This window comes from Pyrgilauda ruficollis, unplaced genomic scaffold, assembly GCF_017590135.1.
Source record: "Pyrgilauda ruficollis isolate IOZ18807 unplaced genomic scaffold, ASM1759013v1 scaffold272, whole genome shotgun sequence".
Lineage (NCBI taxonomy): Eukaryota > Metazoa > Chordata > Aves > Passeriformes > Passeridae > Pyrgilauda > Pyrgilauda ruficollis.
The window spans coordinates 179,927-201,619 of NW_024524067.1; the positions used below are offsets into that span (position 1 = coordinate 179,927).

At 39.1% G+C, this 21,693-nt stretch overlaps 1 protein-coding gene across 1 annotated transcript; it reads right to left on the reverse strand.

Annotated features, from left to right (window-relative positions):
- Positions 1 to 198: 198 nt before the first annotated feature.
- On the reverse strand, positions 199 to 21,580 carry LOC121355865 (immunoglobulin kappa light chain). The gene is made up of 7 exons (XM_041471667.1): positions 21,478 to 21,580; positions 21,042 to 21,353; positions 13,158 to 13,162; positions 9,098 to 9,131; positions 3,520 to 3,810; positions 2,031 to 2,087; positions 199 to 1,298 (listed from the first exon to the last, which is right to left on the reverse strand). Exons 1-7 carry the CDS (start codon positions 21,518 to 21,520, stop codon positions 1,165 to 1,167), a joined length of 876 nt encoding a protein of 291 aa, XP_041327601.1. The 5' UTR covers positions 21,521 to 21,580; the 3' UTR covers positions 199 to 1,164.
- Positions 21,581 to 21,693: the final 113 nt, after the last annotated feature.

Sequence of the window (21,693 nt, forward strand, 5' to 3'; positions counted from 1 at the left end):
AGAAAAGATGTAACAAACTAGTATTTATTGTTCCATGTCAAAGTGTTCTATTAACACATTGAAATGCAGAAAAGTGATGTTTTAAGGACCTTTGTTTTTCTGAGAAATTTATATGAACAGAGAAATTAATCAGGTTCTCTAGACATCTTTGTACAGACTGTGGAAATGCTGGAGAACAAACACAGGCCTCATAAAGACAGCTGGAGGAAAACTTTTATTGCCATCATCATTACAGAGACAGTTAATGTAAATGCTGCAGGGCTGTATCTCCAAAACCTAGGGCAGTGTTTTGCCCAAAACCAAGCAAATGATTTATGCCAATATGTCTACTTCCTATTTTTCCACATAAATTTGAAAAGAATTGATGTGTGGAACTGGGAGATTAAGAGTTCAAAGTCTCTGAGAACTTCTCTTCCTTTGTGAAAATCAGAGCTTCATATCTGCAGTTTTGCTCCATTTTAAAAGGTGTCTTTAAACAAGGTGATGCTCATGATCTTTGTGATAGTTTTCTTTTTTAAAAAATTATAATGTGCAGATTTTCAGACTGTGTCACTGGTGGATTTCTTCAATTTCTGCACATGTGCACCTTAGAATTGCTTTTATTCCCGTCTGACTTCTTCATTCAAAATTCTTTTGCTCACTTTTTAAAGTTTTGTTTAATTGTCTCTTACAGCATACCACTTCAGAATAATTAATTCCTGTTTTGTTGGATACATGAGAGTTGCAACAAGTCACTGAAAGTAAAAATTAACCAAACCTGTGAATTTACAGCACAGGAATGCTCCTAATTAAGCCTCAAATGCAGTGACAAAACACATCTGTTCTTTATATGTCAAAAGCCCTGTTATACCCCCAAGCTTCTGGATGTATGGCTGCTTCTGACATGGCTACCTTCTTCATTTTGCAATATGGACTTGGATTAAAATGCATTATTCCTATTGCCTATCTTTATTTAATATTCAGAAAAAAATTAAGAAAACCAGACTGATATAGAAACACTAGCAGTAAAGCAAAATGAGCCTTTATGCAGTAATACCAGAAAATTATTTTGGAATTTTTTTTTTTTTTTTGTTACATCTAACACCGAGAGCAGGGATTCTATATGGATAAGCGTACAGCAAAGTAAATTGAAGATCAGTTTGTAGCCCTTTCTTAAAACAGCATTTATGCTTTCTTTCCTTGGTGCTTGGTTAAAGTCCACATTCTGTAGATGAAGAAGAGTATGATAATATTGTACATAGAGCTCTTCAGAAGAAGGATGATGTATACTAAATATGCTGTCCTGTGCATTAACTGATCTGTAACAAATAAAAGACAGAAAAGTCTTGTTTAATCTCAACATTGTATAGCAACCTAAAAAATGGATAGAAATGGAACAATGCAGTCAGTTTACTGCTGCAATTACATTGACACCAGTGCACAGCATCAATACATGCATCAACACAAAATCTGTTCTGTTCTTTAAATGGGTTGGCACTGCTAAGGAGTTCTAGACCTAGTGAGCTTCTTAGCACTAAACTGACTTTCAGTGTCACTGGGTTATACTTCCTTGTAAAGACAAGAGCATAACTGTAATGCTTCCAGCACTTAGTATGATGTTTGTTTAAATCTTTTTGTGTTGCATTTATTGAAGATAACCGCTCATGATTCTTCCTAAATACCATTCAAGCCCAAAAAAATTATTTGTCCAGAGTTCTGGGCAATTGCTAGGCTGATGTAGCATAAGCTGATGTGTTTAACTACTCCAAGAGTTTAAAAACTTGGTGGTGCTTAATGCAGGCTAATAATCTAGTAGCCCAAACAGCATCTGTAGCATTTTAATTAAGCTACTTGATAAAGGTAGGAGAGCCCCTTATAAGAAGTTAGTTCAGAGTAGCACTGAAAGGTTTTTGAGTTGCCAACCCCAGACTTGAAAGATTTCCTGCATACTACTAAGAAAGATAATTTTTGTGATGTTCAGATCATATGTAGCAATATCTAACTCTTGCATGACATGAATCACTTTCCCACCTTTTAACACATTAAATTACCTCTATTAAAAACTGTTCTGCAGTCCTCTTCCTGAGGAGCAGTCTTCACAGAGTCTACTGGAAAGAGAGTTTAAATGCCCCAGTTAGGCTTTTCTTTAATTTTAACAAACATTAATTGAGAAATAGGGGGAAAAAGAGGCTGTACAGGAACAAGGCTGGGAAAATGGGAAGTTAGTATTAAATAAAAAAACGGAGCCTAAGATGAGTCTGCAAAGCAGATATTCACAAGATATTAATTTGCAGAGAGAATTTGAGGAAGAGAAATGCTTATAGAAGTGGCTGGGTATTTGTTGCCGTAAGTGAGAGAGGGCAAAGTGTCTTTGCCCTTTCAAGAATGTGTGCATTAGGCTGTTCCTTGGCAAAGTCTCTTTTATTTGGAACAGGAGTCAGTTTGACCAGCTGACCTTGTCAGTGAAGAAGCTGAAGTCCATTTGCCTTCACAACCTACTGTTCTCAGAAACAAAGAATAATATATGTTGGAAGAGACTTCAGTTAATATGTTAATATTTTAGTGGTTGTTCAACAGAAAAGAATAATATTGAGGCGTGTATGATCTTAACTTTCCCTACTGGGAATTTTGGTGCTAGTTTTTTTTATCTAAAATACATCCTTTTTGTTCTTGAAGTAGCAAATTGGAGTTTGTTCTTGGTTATGTTGTTTGTATGCATTGATACAAATATTAAATTTATATTGCATCTCTAAATACATCCTCCATCTAAATAAGCTGAAAGTATATTTTTGTCCGAACATATTTTGAAGGTTGAAATGTAATTGTTGTTTATGGCCATGCTCTCACTCATTAGTTTATTTATAGTAAGTTAAGAAAAGATGGGTATCTCCAGATAGAGAAGATTAATCTAAACCAATTTAGATTTTCTTATAGATTATTTAAACAATTTTCATTGAGTATAAGTTAATTTGTCTTTAAAGTTGCATTGTCTTTCAGATTTGGTTTTGCATAATCAATCTTTCCACAATTAAAAACAAAATCTTATTTTTATAAATGGCTATTAACTTACTATTTCTGGATTCTGGATAAGTAATATTTTTAAACTTGTTCTCAGTAACCTCATTTTTAACTTCTTAGTTTTTTATATCTGTGACTAATATCAGGGGGTGTCAGAGGGACTTAGATCTATGAGAGGTAATACTGTTTTCAGAAACTTCTATAATATGGAAAGTAACAGACATGTTTGAGTGCAGATCTGTTGGACCTGTTATAGTTTACATTTGATGAGGTTCGCTACTTTAAAATAACTATTATTTTTCTATTACAATTGGATGCTTACTTGGGGACCATAACACAGGCTGAGTTACTTTTCCTGGGTAAACTTTTGGTAGTTTCTCCAATTGTGTACTTTAGCTATTGTGCCTAGGAGCACAGATGTGTTCATTAATAATAGAAAGCATTATTACTCTAATTTTATTATAGAGAAAAATTATGTTTATAATAGTACACCAAATTACATTTTTAACATGTAGAATATACCTTGTGTTGGCAGTGAAGTACTTTTCTCTTCATGCTCGTATTTGCAGAAGTATGTCTTGTCTTCACTCTCTGCTGGCACAGTTAACCAACTGGCAAATGAGTATTCATCCTCTTTTGTGGACAGCCAAGTATCACCTTTTACTACGTTGTCTGTTACTTCCTTTTCACCTTCAGTCCATGTCACCCTAATAACTTCTGGGTAGAATTTCTCAATAAGGCAAACATATATTATCTGATTTTCATGTTTTTTCTGCAGGATTTCAGAGTTTTTTGGGGGAGAACTTCTTTTTTCTGAATGGGTTATTGATGAAGAAAAGTAACAAAACAGAGAGTTGAAAGATCAGTAGTGTACAGCAAATAAATACACAGCCAAAATTTGAAATTCTGAAGAGCAACAAAATAAATGCCTTATTAACAAATATTAATACACTTGTAACAAATGTAAGTGCTCTTTTGAGAAACATTAAGAAACTAAAATACTGTTGAATTTGTCAATAGCTGTTAATGTCACTTAAAACTGAGTTTGAAATCTTCAGGTGGCTGCACAAGTGCCTATATCCCACAACCTTCCAAGCAGCACTGCTGTGAGAAAGTGTATTTGACTGTTCAAGTCTCTGACAATTATTAAATAATAGTAATGTTTCCTGAACAAGCTTCATTTATTCAATAAGAGGAATTTATTACTGCTTTACAAAATTTATGCAAAAACAAGTACATTAAAATTTTGTCCACAGAATATTAAACACAGACCACCTACCTTTAAAATCTTAGCAGTCTTATGACCTCAGTATAAGTCCTCACTGCTATATAATGAACATCTGATACATCTCTTAATTTTTTAAAAGCCAGTATTACTTTTGTGATATTTTTTAGGGCGCGAGGGAAGGAAAGATAACAATGATTGCTCTGTTTTTAAGGCATTCCATGTATTTGCCAGGTGAAAATTTTTATCAAGACAGGAAAATGGAATCACAAAATGCCCTGGACACCAAAGGTTGGCAATGCTATTTTGTCATACTAGATCTGTTTAAATGACTGAATTAAAACATCTGAAAATTAAAACCCAAAGCTAAACTTAAGCAGAAGAACATGCTATAGCAGGATAACATTGTCACATCTAAATAGTATATCTAGCCAGAGTTGTCTGCATAGATGTTGTTCTTTGGGAAACATGCTCAGTATGAATATAGATTAATATATATTTAAATTAAAAGTGAGCTGTTTCCACAAGCTTATTTGACCTAATCTCCATTTAATTTGCCTCTTTTGGATCAAGCCTGGATGCTCTCTCGATTAGAAGGAGACAAAATCATCCCAATTTTGTCCACACTGAGATGACATTTTGATATTATTTAAGTGGATAGTAAATTTAAGGGTCTGATTTAGGTAAACATCAACTTCTGCAGTGAGTGCATAGGCAGTGCTCACAAGCAATCATTTCTGCCTATGCTTAACTGCAAGTGAAGGCTGAACACAGTTTTCAAAACTGACTTTTGTTACATAGAAAGTACTGCTTAAGACTATTTTTTTAAGGCAGCAGAGACATTTTAGGTCTTCCTTTATCCCACTTTTTCTCTTGAATTCCTATGTAAGTTTCTGCCTGAATTTGAGCAAGTGGATGCATTGGGGTTAAGCTGTGGCCTGACTGATCGATGCAAATTTAATGCATTAGGAGAAAATAATTACTATAAAATGCATTTTTGCCAAAAAGCTTTCACTTTTCTTTAAATTATATGGCTGTTCTAGAAAAATCTTCTACATTGCATTCTCCCTGAAACAACTTACTGATCCTTTGAAGTATTTCCAATTTGGTGTTTAAAGAGAAAGATTACCTATCTTCCTTCAAAAGGGTGTCCACCTTCTGCATATTAAAAATTTCCTTCATATTAGAGATGCCATTGAAATGACAATGTGGACTGAGTTATGTTGTACCACAAATAAAGCTGCTGACAACTTTATAGTTCTCTAGTGTTAATTTAGGAGTTAATTTTATCTTCTTTATGCATCAGTCCTCTCAAGGATGAAAAATTAAAGTAATTTCTAAAGTTATCTATTTGTTCCAGAGTCATATATATGTTCACAAGATCATGAAGTAGCTCTTGTCTGAGTGATATTGCACTCTGCAAAGCTTCATGACTATTTCAGATGTTTCTTTTAGATTTTCAAAGTTCAGTAATTAGCTAATTAGTCTAGCTAATTTCAGTACATATAATAGCTTAATTTGACATTATTCTCTTAGGACATCAAGTTTAAATGGAGGGGCAAGAGAGATTCTTCCAACTGCTAGTTCATCCTGTTCATTTAGAGACTTCTGTTATGATGGAATAATTTCCACCTCTGGAATTGCTAATGTCATTCCATTTACTGTAAAAACACCCTAGGTGTGTAGCTTACATGAAACACCTAAATCATACCACGATACTGAGGAAACACATTGCTTGAATAATTCAGCTGTGTGCATGTGTTGAAGTGTCGCATGTATGTATATGGGTAAATGGTATGGATGGTAGTAGAGAACTGAAAGAATTAAGTTTTGCATCTATGTATGTATGTATGTATGTATGTATCTATCTATCTGTCTATCTATCTTTTTATGTGAGAAAAAAAATCTTTGTATGAATGTTTCTAAAAAAAAGGGATGAAAACTTGTAGATTTGGCTGCAGGTTTTGATGTATTTTCAGGCTGATCTGCAAAGTCTTTGAAGTCAGCAAGATAGTTGACACTGGTTTTTCTAGGCAAATTATCTGATTCTTTCTGAAAAATTTTCAAGTACTTCTCTGTCAGTTTTGATTCAGCTAAACACTGAAAAATGTTGTGGTTTACCTTGTTAAACAGTTTTCTAAGGCAGGTTTTAAGAGGTATATAGATGTTACTTTTACACATAAAATATAGGTATGACCAGATATTTCGTAAGCTAACATTTGTCTTTTCTCTCGTGTTACAATGCAGCGAGGCCATAAAACACTGTTCAAACTAAATACTGGAGTTAGGTTCATAACCAATGAGCTATTAAAAAATTAAGTTCAAAACATATGTTTATATAGATCAGCTGTCAGAAGTTTTCTTAATGAAACTCCTATATAGTTGCTTTATAAGTATCTATAAATGAGATTTATAAATAAAGTCACGGTGTTCTTAAACTGAAATTTTAATTCTTACTACTTGGATGATCCTACAAAATGGAGTAATTTTGTACTGACACTCAAAGCTCCTCTGTTCCACTCCAAGCCAGTGGGACCTGAGGGCACTCAGCACACTCAGCTCATAAACAGCATTCTTGTTCTACTTGACAGCGACTTCAGGGATTCTAACTGGTAATGATACAGTACAGTCCTGACCTATGGTGAGCCTTTCCAGATACCTTAAAGAGCTGTCAGCCTTCTTTCCAAAGCTTCCCCATTGCAAAACTTTTAAAAACATAAGACTATGAAAAAACTTACTGGAGACAATGAATTTTGCGCCAGAACCAAATACCAAATTCCCTCGCACACTGGTACATTCCTTTACAGAAACGACCATCTGAAGGGTGGGATGACATACAAAGGGACCTGGACAAGCTCAAGAAGGGAGCTTGTGAATTTCATGATGTTTAACAAGACCAAGTGCAAGGTGCTCCACCTGCGTCGGGGCAAGCCCTGGTGTCAACACAGGCTGAAGGATGAACAGATTGAGAGCAGCCCTGCTGAGAAGGACCTGGGGGAGTTGGTGAATGAGAGGCTGGATATGACCCAGCCATGTGCACTTGCAGCCCAGAAAGCCAAATGTGTCCTGGGCTGCATCAAAAACAACATGACCAGCAGGGCAAGGGAGGGGATTCTACCCCTCTGCTTTGCTCTGATGAGACCCCTCCTGGAGTGCTGAGTCCAGCTCCAGGGTCCCCAGCACAGGACAGATATTGACCTGTTGGAACAAGGCCAGAGGAGGCCAAAACATTGATCAGACCTCTCCTATGAGGAAAGGCTGAGAGAACTGGTATTGTTCAGCCTGGAGAAGAGAAGGCTTTGGGTCGACTAATTGCTCCCTTCCAGTACCTGAAGGGAGCCTACAAGAAAGATGGAGAGAGACTTTTTCACAAGATCATGTAGTGACAGGACAAGGGGGAATGGCTTCACACTGAAAGAGAGTAGTGTCAGGAAGAAGTTCTTTACTTTGAGGGTGGTGAGGCACCGTAACAGAGCGTCCAGAAAAGTTGCGAATGCCCCATCCCTGGAACTGTTTAAAACCAGGTCAGATGGAGCTCTGAGTAACCTCATCTAGTGGAAAGTGTCCCTGACCACAGCACCGGGGCTTAAACTAAATGATCATTAAGGTCTCTTTCAACCCAAGCCATTCTATGATTCTGGCCAGAAAAGTACCAGATTTAACAACTATAATATGAACAACAACATTCTCTTGATTTGGCTTTGTGAATATAGAATATTTGGATTCAATCTCAGCTAATGCTGCTATTCACAAAGACCCTTATCTTAAATCCTGGTTTCCTCCATTTCTTAATTATTTTAAGTTCTTAAATGTGAACAGCCCTTTTTCTCTATTAATGATTCAAAAGCCTTGGGCTCAAAAAGACAAAATCCTACAGAATTATAGTGATGATTGAAAAGAATTTATTTTGAACTGTATATAGGAAAAGCATGGCAACTACCTGATAAGGTAGGTAATGGTTTTCACTAAAAACAACATGCTTATCATGCCACAGATATTTGCAGCAAATTATAGGTATGATTTACTTAGTCCTTCTGGCATAAATCATTAAACCAATCTTTGCATGATATGTTAATATAGGTTTATGTATTAACCAGGTTGAAAACTCTTGGTAGCAGTACTTCCTCTGCCTTGTATTTGTTTAGTTGTTCACTTCAGGATTATGGCATTTAAAGCACATGTGGGAAATGGGAAAAAATATTGCCTGCTACTTTCCATTAATATAAATGTCTCTGCAAGAAAGGCAAAAAAAGCATAACTTTTTCATTAAGCCATTATTAAGCAGTAATTCACCATAATTAATACTGAATAATTAATTAATTTGTTAAGCAGTTATTAAGTAATGAGAAGAACATTTGGAGGTACTAATTTATTTCTAATGCCGAAGTGTTGCATATGTGACAAAATACTTATGAACAAGTTATTTATCTTTTTCTAGCCTAATCAAAAAAAGATTTTTTGCAATGTCCATTGCATACTGCTCTTTGTGTCTGTATTAGAAAGAGGTTTTCTTTTTTCATGCTTAATACTCTGCTGCTTGATTCCCTGCTAATTCCTTCAGTACAGCTGGAGGAAAGAATGAGATCTCTGAAAATTATTACAGACCATTTTCCACCAGATTTCTAGGAGAACAATGATCAAAAGTGGCTTGAAATAGGTTACTTTTAGGCATGTTTGTGATCCCAAACCACTGCATTACAAATACCACAAGGATGCATGTAGGAAAGCAAGCTGGGAAAGAAAATCCTGCACAAGGAATGGTGCTGACTGAGGCTCTAAGTGGGCTGAGTGACCTCTGAGAGAATATAATACTCATCTATATGACCACTCCAAGCTCCTATAACTTATTGTATGAACAATATACATACAACTTACCTGAGACAATGAGTTTTGTACCTGAGCCAAACACCTTGTTGTAATAACCAATCACAGTGAATAAAGTCTTTACAATATCAGTGCAGCTCAGTTGTGTTTGCATGGGTACATAGTATTCTTTAAAGAAAATCAGATTTGTTGTATAATCAATTTTTAAATTATAGGAAAGTCAAAAAGGAGCAGTCACCTAAAATAAAGTTTCAAAAAATGGAAAAAATGTGGAATTTTTGGAGGGTATATAAGCTGTTAAATGAACAGAATTCATCTCAACTAATCTGACTCTTTTGAAGGTTTAGGTGGACAGTGCAGATAGAACACCTTGGCTCCATCTCTACTTTCTGGAAACAGGCAGCATCACCCTAAGATTTATTTGATGAGATGTTGATAAAGTACTTTGCTCCTTATACACCCCTATAAGATCAGACCCAGAGCTGGTGAACATTCTATAGAAATCTGAGGAGCATGAGACTATTGACCAATATTTTTGTTACCAGTAACTTGAAGCAAAACTGCATTGATTGGAATTAAAATTCCCACTAACAAGATACACTATTTTCAGCTGGTCAAAATTAGGCAAACCATTTTCATCTCAGATGCTTAGCTGAGACAAATTACAGGCAAGTATCACAGCACCTGGGGTTTACTTGAAGCAAAATATTTTGAAAATATTTTGAATTTGAAATTGATAATAAGCAGTTTCTGCAAAAGCTAGGAAGAGAGAGCAACTTTTCAACTCTGCCTGTCTTAAAAGGTGCAACTTACTGTTCTGGGCATATCTGAGATAACTCTCATTTTCATTCATAGTCAGATACAGTCCAAAAGAAAAATGTTTACCTTTTCAAAGAATATGTGTAACACAGATGTTGGACATATTATTTTCAGAATGAATTTGGAATATCACAAAGGTCAGATGTGCATACCTAGAGATAAAAAACATTTTTCTGTTCTCCAAATGCTAGCTTTGCCATATTTAAATTCATTTTTACATAGAAAATCATAATGAGATAAGTTATAGGTCTCTGCTGCAATAGTTGTTGTGTTTCCCAGATTTCTTGCATAAATACAGAACAATTACATGGTGTTGTGCAAATAAAAATGGAAATGCCGTTTAAGGGGGAAATCTTGCGAAGTATTCAGAACAGTTAGAATTAGAGAGAATTAAAATAGCACAGCACTTCATGCCAGCCAATGTCTAGCTGTATTAAAAAGCATTTCAGAAGTAGTCAAGTTTTACGTTTTGTACTTACTTGAAACTCTAAGTTCAGTTCCACTTCCAAATATTTTGACGTCAGGATCCCACAGTGTGATAATGCTTATCAATATCTCCTGCACTGCACTTTTCTTGCATAGGCTACAGAAAAAGTCTCTCTGGTTTAGAGGCTGGTGATAAATCTGACTGAGTGCTATAGCTGAATTTTCAACATTGACTAGAGTGTCATTTCTAGAAATACTTTAATTTTTGTAGCAAGTAAAAAGTTCTGACAATTTTTGGTCAGAGGCATGGAGAGAAAACATTTAAAATTTCTCTGCAATTCTTCCCAGCAGTTTGCAATTTGAGTTAATTATAGCCACCTTGATAATGTCATGTAGTTTCTGAGTAACATACTGTTGGCATTGCTATATGCTTTATATTGAAATATATATACACAGCATTCATCCTTTGGATTGCATAGCTTCACCACAATTAAAAAAAATACAAATACAAAAGTAAACCACTTGCTTTCAGTACAGACAGGAACTAGAAATGTATTACACTGAGGGAAATTTTCTTCCCAATCAATTTAGACAAGACCACTCTGTCAATAAGAAACTTTTTCATTTCTCACATGCTGTTCTGGGAGTTAACTTTCAAGCAGTTTACTGTTGTTTCTTAGAACAGGATGAAACCATCCCAGTATTTAAATTTACCTACCCAATTGGGGCACCATGCACTGTTCACAAACAAAATATGATTTATCAGGCAGAAAATAATTTTCCTCACAGTCTTTCATTCTTGATTATCTGAGAACTTGAACAATTATCTGAAAATCTGTTTAATGATAATGGTACTTACCAGAGACAATTAGCTTTGTTCCCATGCCAAAGTATTTGATCCAGGTGCTCCACACTATGTTTTGACTTTACAATAAGCCAGCATGCTCTCTTGATATACCATTGATGAAGAAAATCCCAATTTTTCCCATTCATCCATGGGAGTCTGCATGAAGACCTGGTCCTTGGCTGCTGGGAGGTCGTCAGGAATTTCATATGTGCATCTGGATATTCAGCCAATAGCTAATGTTCTTCAGAAAAAAATCTCTTTCCTGTTAGAAAACCCCTCCAGTTAATGTCTTAGAACTAGATTATGAATTTTCTTTGATTTTAGACAGTAAATAAGAACACAGAGTTCTGCATGTAAAAAAACCATGTTCCTTCAGGTGAAAATCCTGCTCTTTACCAAAGGTGTACACCTGCAATTACATGATATCAAGTACTACTAGCATGGAGTAAATTTTTCATTGTTGGAACACAGAAGAGAGAAAGGAGGGAGAGCCAGCACCAAAAGCATTATGAAAGTGTCTGTGTGCTGCATGTTGTCCCAAGTAGGTTGTTATTGTCTGCCCATCTCTTGGAATCACTCCAGGCTTTGCTACAGCAACTCACTGGCAGTTTTTTATATAATAACTGGTGGGAAAAGGAGGCTTTTCCTTGCATGGGTTTTTTATAAAACAGCCCAAGATAACATCAGAGGAGTCACTACTACTGTCAATCAAACAGCCTCCATGCTTAGTTTGGCATTTAAAATAAACAGAGTTAAAGTTTACTTCTGGGATCTCTTGTAGCATACTGACTGCAAAATTATGTTGAGAAATTACTATGTGTGGCAAAAGACAGGAACTAGAGGGTGAAGGTCTTTCAGCTGAAATAGGTGTAAAAAACCCCAGTGGTCTACTTTGAAGTCTTCTGAACAGAAACATCCTAATCACAACCACAAATCAAGAGCAGGAGTGATGTAGACAGAATGATGCTGACTGGTGTTTTTCCTGCCACGCCTTTAGACATGCAGTGAAGGAAACCCCCTATCTCAGTTCTGGCCAGACAGGGTTAATTTTTGCAGCAGATGGGAGAGTGCATGGCTAGGACACACAAGTTACTCTGCATCACCTCACCTTATTGCTGGATGTGGGGGAAGAAAGTCTTTTCTGGGGGAGAAGGGGCTCCTTCTGGTCAAGTACCTGTGGCAGAGTGAGCAGTTGGGTAATACTGGTTCTGGGCTGGAGGGAGCCGTCAGCTAACGCCAGTTTCAAGCAATCATGTGGGAATTGTTTTGTATGTTGCACACTTCATCAACTAAGTTGCTGTTATTGTTTGGTTTTTATCTCATTGCTGTTTCCAGTAAATAGTTCTTATCTCAACTCATGATTTTCACCTTCTGTGCCTTCAATTCTACTCTCAAGCCCTCCACAAGACAGTAGGGAGAGCAAGCAAACATAACATGGTTTGAGGAGCATAGGAGCACTACACTGGGGAGTACCATTCCTAAACTATGATGACTTTACTTGGTGTTCAAACAGGGTATGAAATGTTAAAATAACGACAGGTCTGTCCAGAGATGGTTAAAACCAAATTTGATCCAGGTATTTATTATATAAAGCATGGAGCCACTGGTTACAATTTTGCTTGATCTGTTCACATGGTTGTGGTGCCTAACCCTGTTTATATTCCTTTCTGTGCTCCTTTCAGAGCAGGGAGAAGAATCAGGGTTTTTGATGTATTGGGGGATATTAGCTAATGACATGACAACATCAAAATCAATGAGGGACATTTGGGATGTAAATTCAATGTTGCTCTCCTACCCTTACCTTGGGCACAGCCTTTGGGGATCTTTTTATTAATAATTATTAATAATCATAGCCAATTTGTGGAAGGAACAGGAGAGGACAATTTTCCCAAGATTTTCATCCCCTTTTCCTGCTTCAGGCCTGTTGCAACAGCTTTTGAGAATTTTGAATTTCCCTTGGGTGTTAAAGAAAGCGTGTTCTTGTTGCAAAGTCTGCCAGATCTCCTCAGTGTGGCTCACACCATGTTTAGAGTCAGGACAGAGATATATAGGAAGGTTATTCAGAGATCCAACTTGAGAGTTTTTAGTCATGAGCGCCATAAAAGGTAGGAGATTATGGGCAGTTTTTGAAGGATCACTCTGTTCCAATGTTTTGGAAGTTCACCCTTGGGGTTGAGTGAGATGAAGGTTTTGCTCTAAGGTTGTGGGAGAAATCCCCTTAGTTATGGTGATCAAAAGCTCACCCCCATTGTCCCCTGGGAGTTCATCTGTAAAATGATTACTAGAAAGTTCTTTGTTCCTCCTGTTGTTATTGGTTTTTATTTGCTGCATTGATATTAATATTCCTAACCCCAATTTGTCATTGGTACCCTGTCCCTCAGATTCTTCCCCTAACCTATCCTATATATATCACTGATCCTACCCTTACCCTCACCCTATACCCTGTTTGTGGTCCCTGCTGTTTGTTGTTTTTGCTGATTAAAACTATCTCTTATTTTCAGATCACTAAATCATGCCTGTCTCTATTTATTTGCCATGCGGACTTTCTCCGAATAGTCCTGAGGCAACACTTGGACATGCCATCTGGGCCTGGTGTGCCACACTGCAGGACACTGGCAGAGGTGTAACTTACTGCAATGTGCCCTGCCTACTCTTTACTGGACATAGTCCAATACCAGACAGCACTTTCAGGGAGAAGAGGAGGAAAACACACCAATAGGCACTGTGGCCACTCAAACTGCAGCTGAATGAGAGAAACAACCCGTGCTAGTTCAGAAGAAGAAATACAAGACAAAATCAGTTTGTTTAGTGAGGGATGAAGAATAGGGCCCTGTAGTGGTTTGTTAATTTTAGATTTTGCTAATTTTGAGATTTTCTGGTTAATGCACTAAGGAGTGTAGTGAGTTTAGTGTTGGCTAATCACTAATGCACTCACTTCTTGTTGTGAGATAGGATTAGGATAAAAGCAAAGCAGGCTCAAAAATTAAAAAAGGTATAAAGAAAAACTTATTAACAGTAATTAAAAGAAAGAGTAATAAGAATCAGAACAAAAGCTTCAGAACACTTCTCTTCCTCTCACAACCTTTTCTTTCTTGCTGACAGTGTAAAGAAACAAAATTTAAAATTTCAGTCAGCTTACCACCTCTAGAATAGTCTTTCTTCAGTTTACTTAGGGAGATAAGTCCCTCTTCTTCATGTCATGGAGACTTCTCTACAAGAAAACAGTTCTCTCATAGCTTTCATGAATAGCAGCCGCTTGGGGAAATTTGTAATTGTGAACTCTCATATTTGATAAGCTTTTTTCACAGTTGTGTTTATGGCTATGTTAACTTATGGGGTATTGTTTTAAAGATGAACTGTTTAAAGGTAAAATATCTCATTATCTATCTCTGAAATCATCTCTAGGAGCAGACATCTTTTCTTCTTGAGGGCACAGGACTACTCTTTTCTCCTCTGTTCAAACTTCTAATAGAATCACAGCTACTTTAACATCTGCTTACTTTAGTATGGAACCTTTTGTTCAATATCTACAATTTGAACACTTTCATCTCTCTATACTTTTATGTGTTATAGGGAAAAAGAGGATTTCTCTATAGCTTTATAAGAGGATTTCAGTCCCAAGATTAAGACATCTTCTTATCCCTCCCATCTGGGACTTGACTTCCTCTTCACTAACTTTAGTGTTTTTATGTTGTTCTTTTACATACTTGCATCTTGTTTTTTTTTTTTCACTCGAGAGAGTATTAAATCATGGAAATATCTCACTTGAAGTTTGTATCGAGTCACCTAAACTATGACTAGAAGGGCAGCTAAAATTTAATCAGTCAGTCTAAAACTCAGCAGCAACACACCAAAAAAGGAGGGAGGGGGTGTATAGCTTCTCTTTGCCCCTGCCCAATAGTTATAGTAGAATCTTCTCTGAGTTGTCTCGGCCCAGGTTGCTCCTGAAAGTTAACAGATTCAGTTCAGCCCCAGGCTAGTACTAAGATGTTAGAAATCGCAACCATAGCCTCACCCCCGGCACTTCCTCCCCTGCACAGCAGCCGATAAAAAGCCAGCGAGCGCCCGGCGGGGAGAAAGGGGCCCGGCCCCGCGGGCCGGGCTGCCCATCCTGGCCTAACTAAGACAGGGGCTGGGGCCATCCGGCCTGGCCTAGCTAAGGCAGGGGCCGGGGCATGTTGCCTCTTTACCGACTAGAAGAGAAAGACAGTTTTTTCCAAAATTTTTCATATTTAACGTGTTTTTCACAGGGGTTTGTACAGTTTCCCAGTAGTTCTGTAGACTGTCAGTTACACAAAACTTTTACATTGCATCTGCAGATGCCTCTCATGCAAAACCACTACAGGCGCTCACAACAGGAGGAAGAGGCAAGGCCAGACATAAACACTAATCCCTACCCCAGGTGAGCTGTGAGATATGTGAAAAGATTTCAGCTGCCTGTCAGGAGAGCCCCTGGTGACCTTCCTACCCTGATGCTGGGAAAACGTGGCCCACAACATAAAAGTAGATGGTAGTGAAGCCAAGCAGCTGAGATCCTTGTTCTGGGATCTGAGCATTGGCAAGGGGATTGGGAAGCGGACAGAAACTTTCAGCCTCTGGAGGTGACTCCTGTCAAGTGGAAGGGAAAGGATTCTTTCATTCTCTCAAAGATGACACAATAGAGTACCCAAGGAAGTTGAATACCCTGGAAAAAGGTATCCAGTACCTGAGCGAATTAGCTGTGCTGAAGGTAATCTTTAGGGATTCAAATAACAAGCAGTCCCTTGTCCAGTGTACACAATGTATGCGGCAGAAGTTTGTATGGAGCTTGCCATCATTGCACACAACCCTTTGAAATTCTTTTCACTGACATCAATAAAAGAAGAAGAAACACTGCTTCAGGTGATGACCCTACTCTGACAGTATGTTCATCTTTTTTCCTCCCTACCAACCTAAGCCTTGGCTGTGGAAACATTGCCCAAAACTCCAGACAGACTCAAAAGATTCAAGCATGTTAGAGAGGAAATGTCTGATATTCTGCCAGTATGGACCACAGTCTCTTCTACTGGGAGCATGCACCCCCCCTGCTCAAGAGAGTGGTACATACCGCAAGGTAACCTAGAGGTGGTTTTATTTGTATTACTATAGAGAGGACATGAGGAAGCACCTCTGCCTTAGCAGCACAAGTATATGAGTGTGCTGATTTAAAAACACAGCTGGAAAATTAAACCCCATTTAAGCTTCTCTTTTCCCCCCACCCCCTCTTAGTGAGAGACTAAAAGCAGAGATTCTGAGTTAAGAACCATTTACTTGAGAAAAAAAACATGAATAAAATAAGAAAAATGAACAGTAATTATATTAAAGTACAGAAAACAAAAGTGATTTACATACAGAAAGTTATTCACCAACCAAGACCCTGCACAACCTGAGACAAAGAAGAAGTGAGACCTGGCCCCTCCTCCCGTGCACTGGGCCATACAGCACCTGGAAAGCTAGCTAGGTAGTCTGAATGCGAGCTATGCTGCTGAAAAATGCTGGCACCATCAGTTGCAGCAGTGGTCCCAATGCAGGGGTCCCTTTTCCCAGGACAGTGGTTATCCCAGTAGTGGTCCTGGTGGGCACTGCAGCTGGCATTGGGGATCTTGGCAGCTGCAGATTTAACAGCAACAGTAGCAGCAGCTGTGGCAGTAGCAGCATTTACCCCTTTTGAGTTTCCGATGGCCATGTGTTTAAGGGAACAGTTTATTCTTTCCCATGGCCAAGGTGAGACTGACTGCTTCCAACTTCGGATGCAGTTTGCTCAACCTTTTCTGCTGCAACCAAACTCCAGCCATGATGTGAATTGTATGGAATTAAATAGTGTTAGAAACTCCACCCCTCTTTTTTAGCTCTGTACCCAGGACAACCTCTGCAGGAAATTCTTCAAGGATAAATGTCCCTCCACTTTACAGTGGGCAAATCTTCAGACAAAGTAGGAGGGCTGATGTTACTTCTGATCCTCTTGAAGGGACCTCCAGTTCATGTTTACAAGAACTGAGAAATGAGTACTATGACCAGAAATAGAGGGGACTCCAGCCAGGTGGAGAAAAGGGACAATCAGATCTATTGTACTGTATGAATCTGACGGCCTGACGCAAGAGTGTAAGCCTATAGTTGGCACTGGCACACAATGTACCCTGATGCCATCAAGATCTATAGGGACAGAATCTATCTTTATTACTGGGGTGATAGGGGGATCCCAACAGCTGACACTACTGGAAGCTGAGGTGAGCCTAACTGGGAAAAAAAGGCAAAAAGACTCAATTCTAATTTGGCCCAGAGGGCCTGTGTGTCCTTGGCATAGATTACCTTGGGAGACAGTATTTTGAGGACCCAAGAGGTCATTGTTGGCCATTTGGGATAGATGCTGTGGAGATAGGCGAAATTAGACAGCTGAATTCCTTGCCTGGTCTCTCAAAGAATCCTTCTGCTGTGGGACTGATGAAGGTCAAAGAACAACAGGTACCGATCACTGCCACAACACTGCATCATCAACAATACTGCACCAACCGGGACTCCATGACCCTCATCCATGAGATGATTCATGAACTGGAGAACCAGAGAGTGGTCAGTAAGGCTTGCTCACCCTTTTAATAGCCCCATATGGCCAGTGTGTAAGTCCAGTGAAGAGTGGAGACTGACAGTGGACTACAGTGGCCTGGATGAAGTTACACCACCACTGAGTGCTGCTGTGAAGGACATGCTGGACCTTCAGTAAAAACTGGAGTCCAAGGCAGAAAAGTGGTGCCACCATGGACATCGCTAATATGTTTTTCTCCATTTCTTTAGCAGCAAAGTGAAGGCCACTGTTTGCTTTCACCTGGAGGGGTGTCAAGTAAACATGGAATGGGCTGCCTCAGGCATGGAAAGACCCCCACTATACTCGAGAGAGTATTAAAGCACGGAAATATCTCACTTGAAGTTTGTATCAAGTGAGTCACCTAAGCTATGACTAGAAGGACAGCTAAAATTTAATCAGTCAGTCTAAAACTCAGCAGCAACACACCAAAAAAGGAGGGAGGGGGTGTATAGCTTCTCTTTGCCCCTGCCCAATAGTTATATTTGCCATGGACTGATCCAGACTGTATTGGAAAAGAATGAGGTTACAGAATACTTGCAATACATTGGTGACATTATTGCATGGGGCAACACAGCAAAGGAAGTTTAAACAGAAGAGGAGGAAGAGGCTCTACCATATAGTCAGCTACCAGAAAATGAAAAGTGATACCTTCTCTTTACTGATGGCTTCTGCTGTATTGTAGGGATTCACTGAAAATGGAAAGCTGATATATGGAGTCCTACACGGTGAGTCCCAGAAGCTATTGAGGCACAAGGTGGATCAAATCTATTTGCAGAGCTGAAAGCTGTCTAGCTGGGTTTAGATATCACTGAATGAGAGAAATGGCCTGTGTGCTACCTCTACACTGACTCATGGATGGTAGCAAATGCTCTGTGGGGGTGGATGGAGAGATACAAAAAGAACAATTGGCAGTGCAGAGGTAAATGCATCTGGGCTGCTGAACTGTGGCAAGACATCACTGGCCAGGTACAGAAGCTGGTTGGACAACTACATCATGTAGATGCACAAGTGCACAAGAGTTGGCCACAATGACAGACAGGTGGAATGGGCTGCCAAAATTAAAGTGTCTGAGATGGATCTTGACTGGCAATGATGAATTATTTCTGGCTCACTGGGCCCAGACACCTCAGGTCATCAGGGAAGAGGTGCAACAAACAGATGTGTTCTTGATCAAGGGGTGGATCTAATAATGGACATTGTCTTCCAGGTTATCTACAACTGGGAAACATGCACTGCAATCAAGCAGGCCAAGAGGGTAAAGCCTCTGTGGTATGGGGAACCATGGTTGAAATATAAATATGGGGAAGTCTGGCAAATTGCTTGCACCACATTCCTCCAAACCCATCAAGGCAATTGCTACATTCTTACAATAGGGGAAGTAACCACTGGATGGCTGGAGACCTACCCTGTGCCTCACACCACTGACAAGACCACCACCTTGGGCCTTGAAAAGCAAGTTTTACGGCAACGTGGCATCCCAGAAAGAAATGAGTCAGACAATGGGGCTCATTCTAAAAATGGCCTCATAGACAGCAGGGCCAGAGAGCACAATACTATTGAGTGGGTATATCATACTGTCTCATGCACCAGCCTCTGGGAATATCAAAGCCTCCACATATCAGAGAAGGGGATAAAATCCCCATAGTGCATATGAGGAATATATGTTAGAGTAGACAATTTGGATTAGTCCTGCCTCCAGCAAAGGGAAAGCCATCCATGGGATTGTTTTTGGTGAAGGACCTGGGTGCACATGGTGAGTAATGCAGAGGGGGTATGCAATTTGTGGGAATTTGTCCCTCAAGGGGATTTGATTTTTTGGTAAGAACAGTCTGTAATGTTTAATTGTATAATATTGGTTGCTGAGTGACACTGCCACTGTATGCCATAACCACCATGGACGACGAGCATGGACTGCCCCAGATACACCAGTCATAATCTCCTGATGCAGTTTGCAACCACCCACCAGCACACCAGCCCTCCTGCCCTGGAAGATATCTAGGACCGATAGAACCCACAGTCAAGGACTAAATGAACTCAACAGACATCTTGGAGGGATGGCCATTGACTATAGAATTTATATTCATGCTTTTGTATTTATGTAGATATGTGTATATATGTACATAGCTGGAAGGTATAGAATCTGAGTATGATGTAGATGGTATAGAATCAGGAACAGATAATGTCCTGGTTTTGACCAAGACAGGGTTAATTTTTGCAGGAGGGGCACCTGTATTCTACACCACCTTGTGTCACTGCTGGGGGAGGGGAAAAGGGGGGTCTCTTGTGGTTGGGGTAGCATGGCAGTGGTTCATGTTTTACATGGCTCTGTGAGATGAGTTTCTGCACACGAATAACTTGCCTCTTTCTTGTATGTTGTTGTTAGTATTGTTGCTGTTACTGTTCCTTTTCTTATTGCATTGCTGTTTCCAGTAAATTGTTCTTATGTCAAACCACAATCTTTTACTTTTGTGCCTTCAGCTATCCTCCCTACCTCACTGCAGGTGGTAAGGGGAAGGGGAAGTGGGAGTGAGGGAGCAACACAAGGTTTGGAGTGATTCAGTGGGAACACTAAATTCGGGAATACCTTTCCTAAACCATCACAATCCTATTTGTTTTAACATGAAATGGACGAAGAAGAATGGATGGTTATAAGCAGCACATCATCAGCTCTGATAGGTAAGAGATTGCAAATCTCTAATTTGAACTGGTCTGTGTGGAATTTTGTGGTAACTGAATTAGGGTAGACAGGGCTTACAGTTTTTCCAGTGGCTTGCAGTTGCTAACATGTACGGCAGGGAATATTACATGGTGAAACTTTTTCTCAAAAGTGCTAGGCAGTGGCAAGCATATAATTCCCACCACTGAGGTACTTCCTTCAGCACACTGTATTTCTTTTCTGCCTAATCTTTCCTATGGAGAAAAGTGGCCAGACTAGAAGATTACTGCTTCTCTGTTTGCTCCCCTAAAGACCACCAGAATTATGCCATGGCTGTGTAAAAGCACCAAAGGAGCAGGTAATGTCTAGTATTTATGTGCTAAGTTTTAAGGCAGTGAAGATTTCCTTTGCCCTTAAAATAGTAGATGTGTGTTGAAGACAGGACTGCTAATGATAAACCAGACTTTGAGAAGGACATCTATGCGGGGTTACCCACTTTTTTGGAGTAGCAGAAAAAGGTTGGGCTTTTCAACAGCACTCAGATGCAGTGAAAAGACTGGTGGAGTGGCACAGTTACAACCTTGTGGTTCAGACGTTGCAGGTGTTTTTTTTGCCTTGATGATCTTTGCGTTTCTATCACAGTGAGGATCCCAGTAGGCACAGTAGTAAGTAGCAGCATCATCTGGAATTACATCTTTTATTGTAAGAACACACCTCTTCTGGACAGAACTTATTTCAACTATGTATCTGTTTGCTTGAAAGTCATTTTCAACAGTAACTTTTCCTTCTGAAACAAACAGAAACCTCTCTGGAGCTTCACCCTCCTTCTGCTTATACCAGTGTATGAAGATGCCATCAAAATTTGCCTCTAATGTTTGAATTTCACATGTCATCCGTGCACTTTTTTGGAACTTGGTGATGGATATAGGACTCTGCATGGGAATTTCCTGTGCAAATCCATCTAGGAAAGAGAAAAGGACAAATTATGTAATTAGCTGGAATTCAGGGATTTGGAAAGATGCCTGTTATGGATGCAAAGCAATGGGTGCCTGTGAGGAAAAGTAGGAAAATAAGGAAGTACTTACAAGACCAAGAGGCTGTGGCCACAAACACTATGAGCAGCAGCATGTTTGCTTGTCACACTTTGCTCTCCTTGAGATTCAGAGGAGGATGAAAGGGACTCCAAATGGGAACCGTGTTGTACAGAAGGAGGAAGTGGTTCTCTTGAATGGTCTTCAGTGATGAATGTTCTGTGTGCAAGCGGATGGGGTGTTTTTGCAGAAAACCCTCTCCGGGCTGCC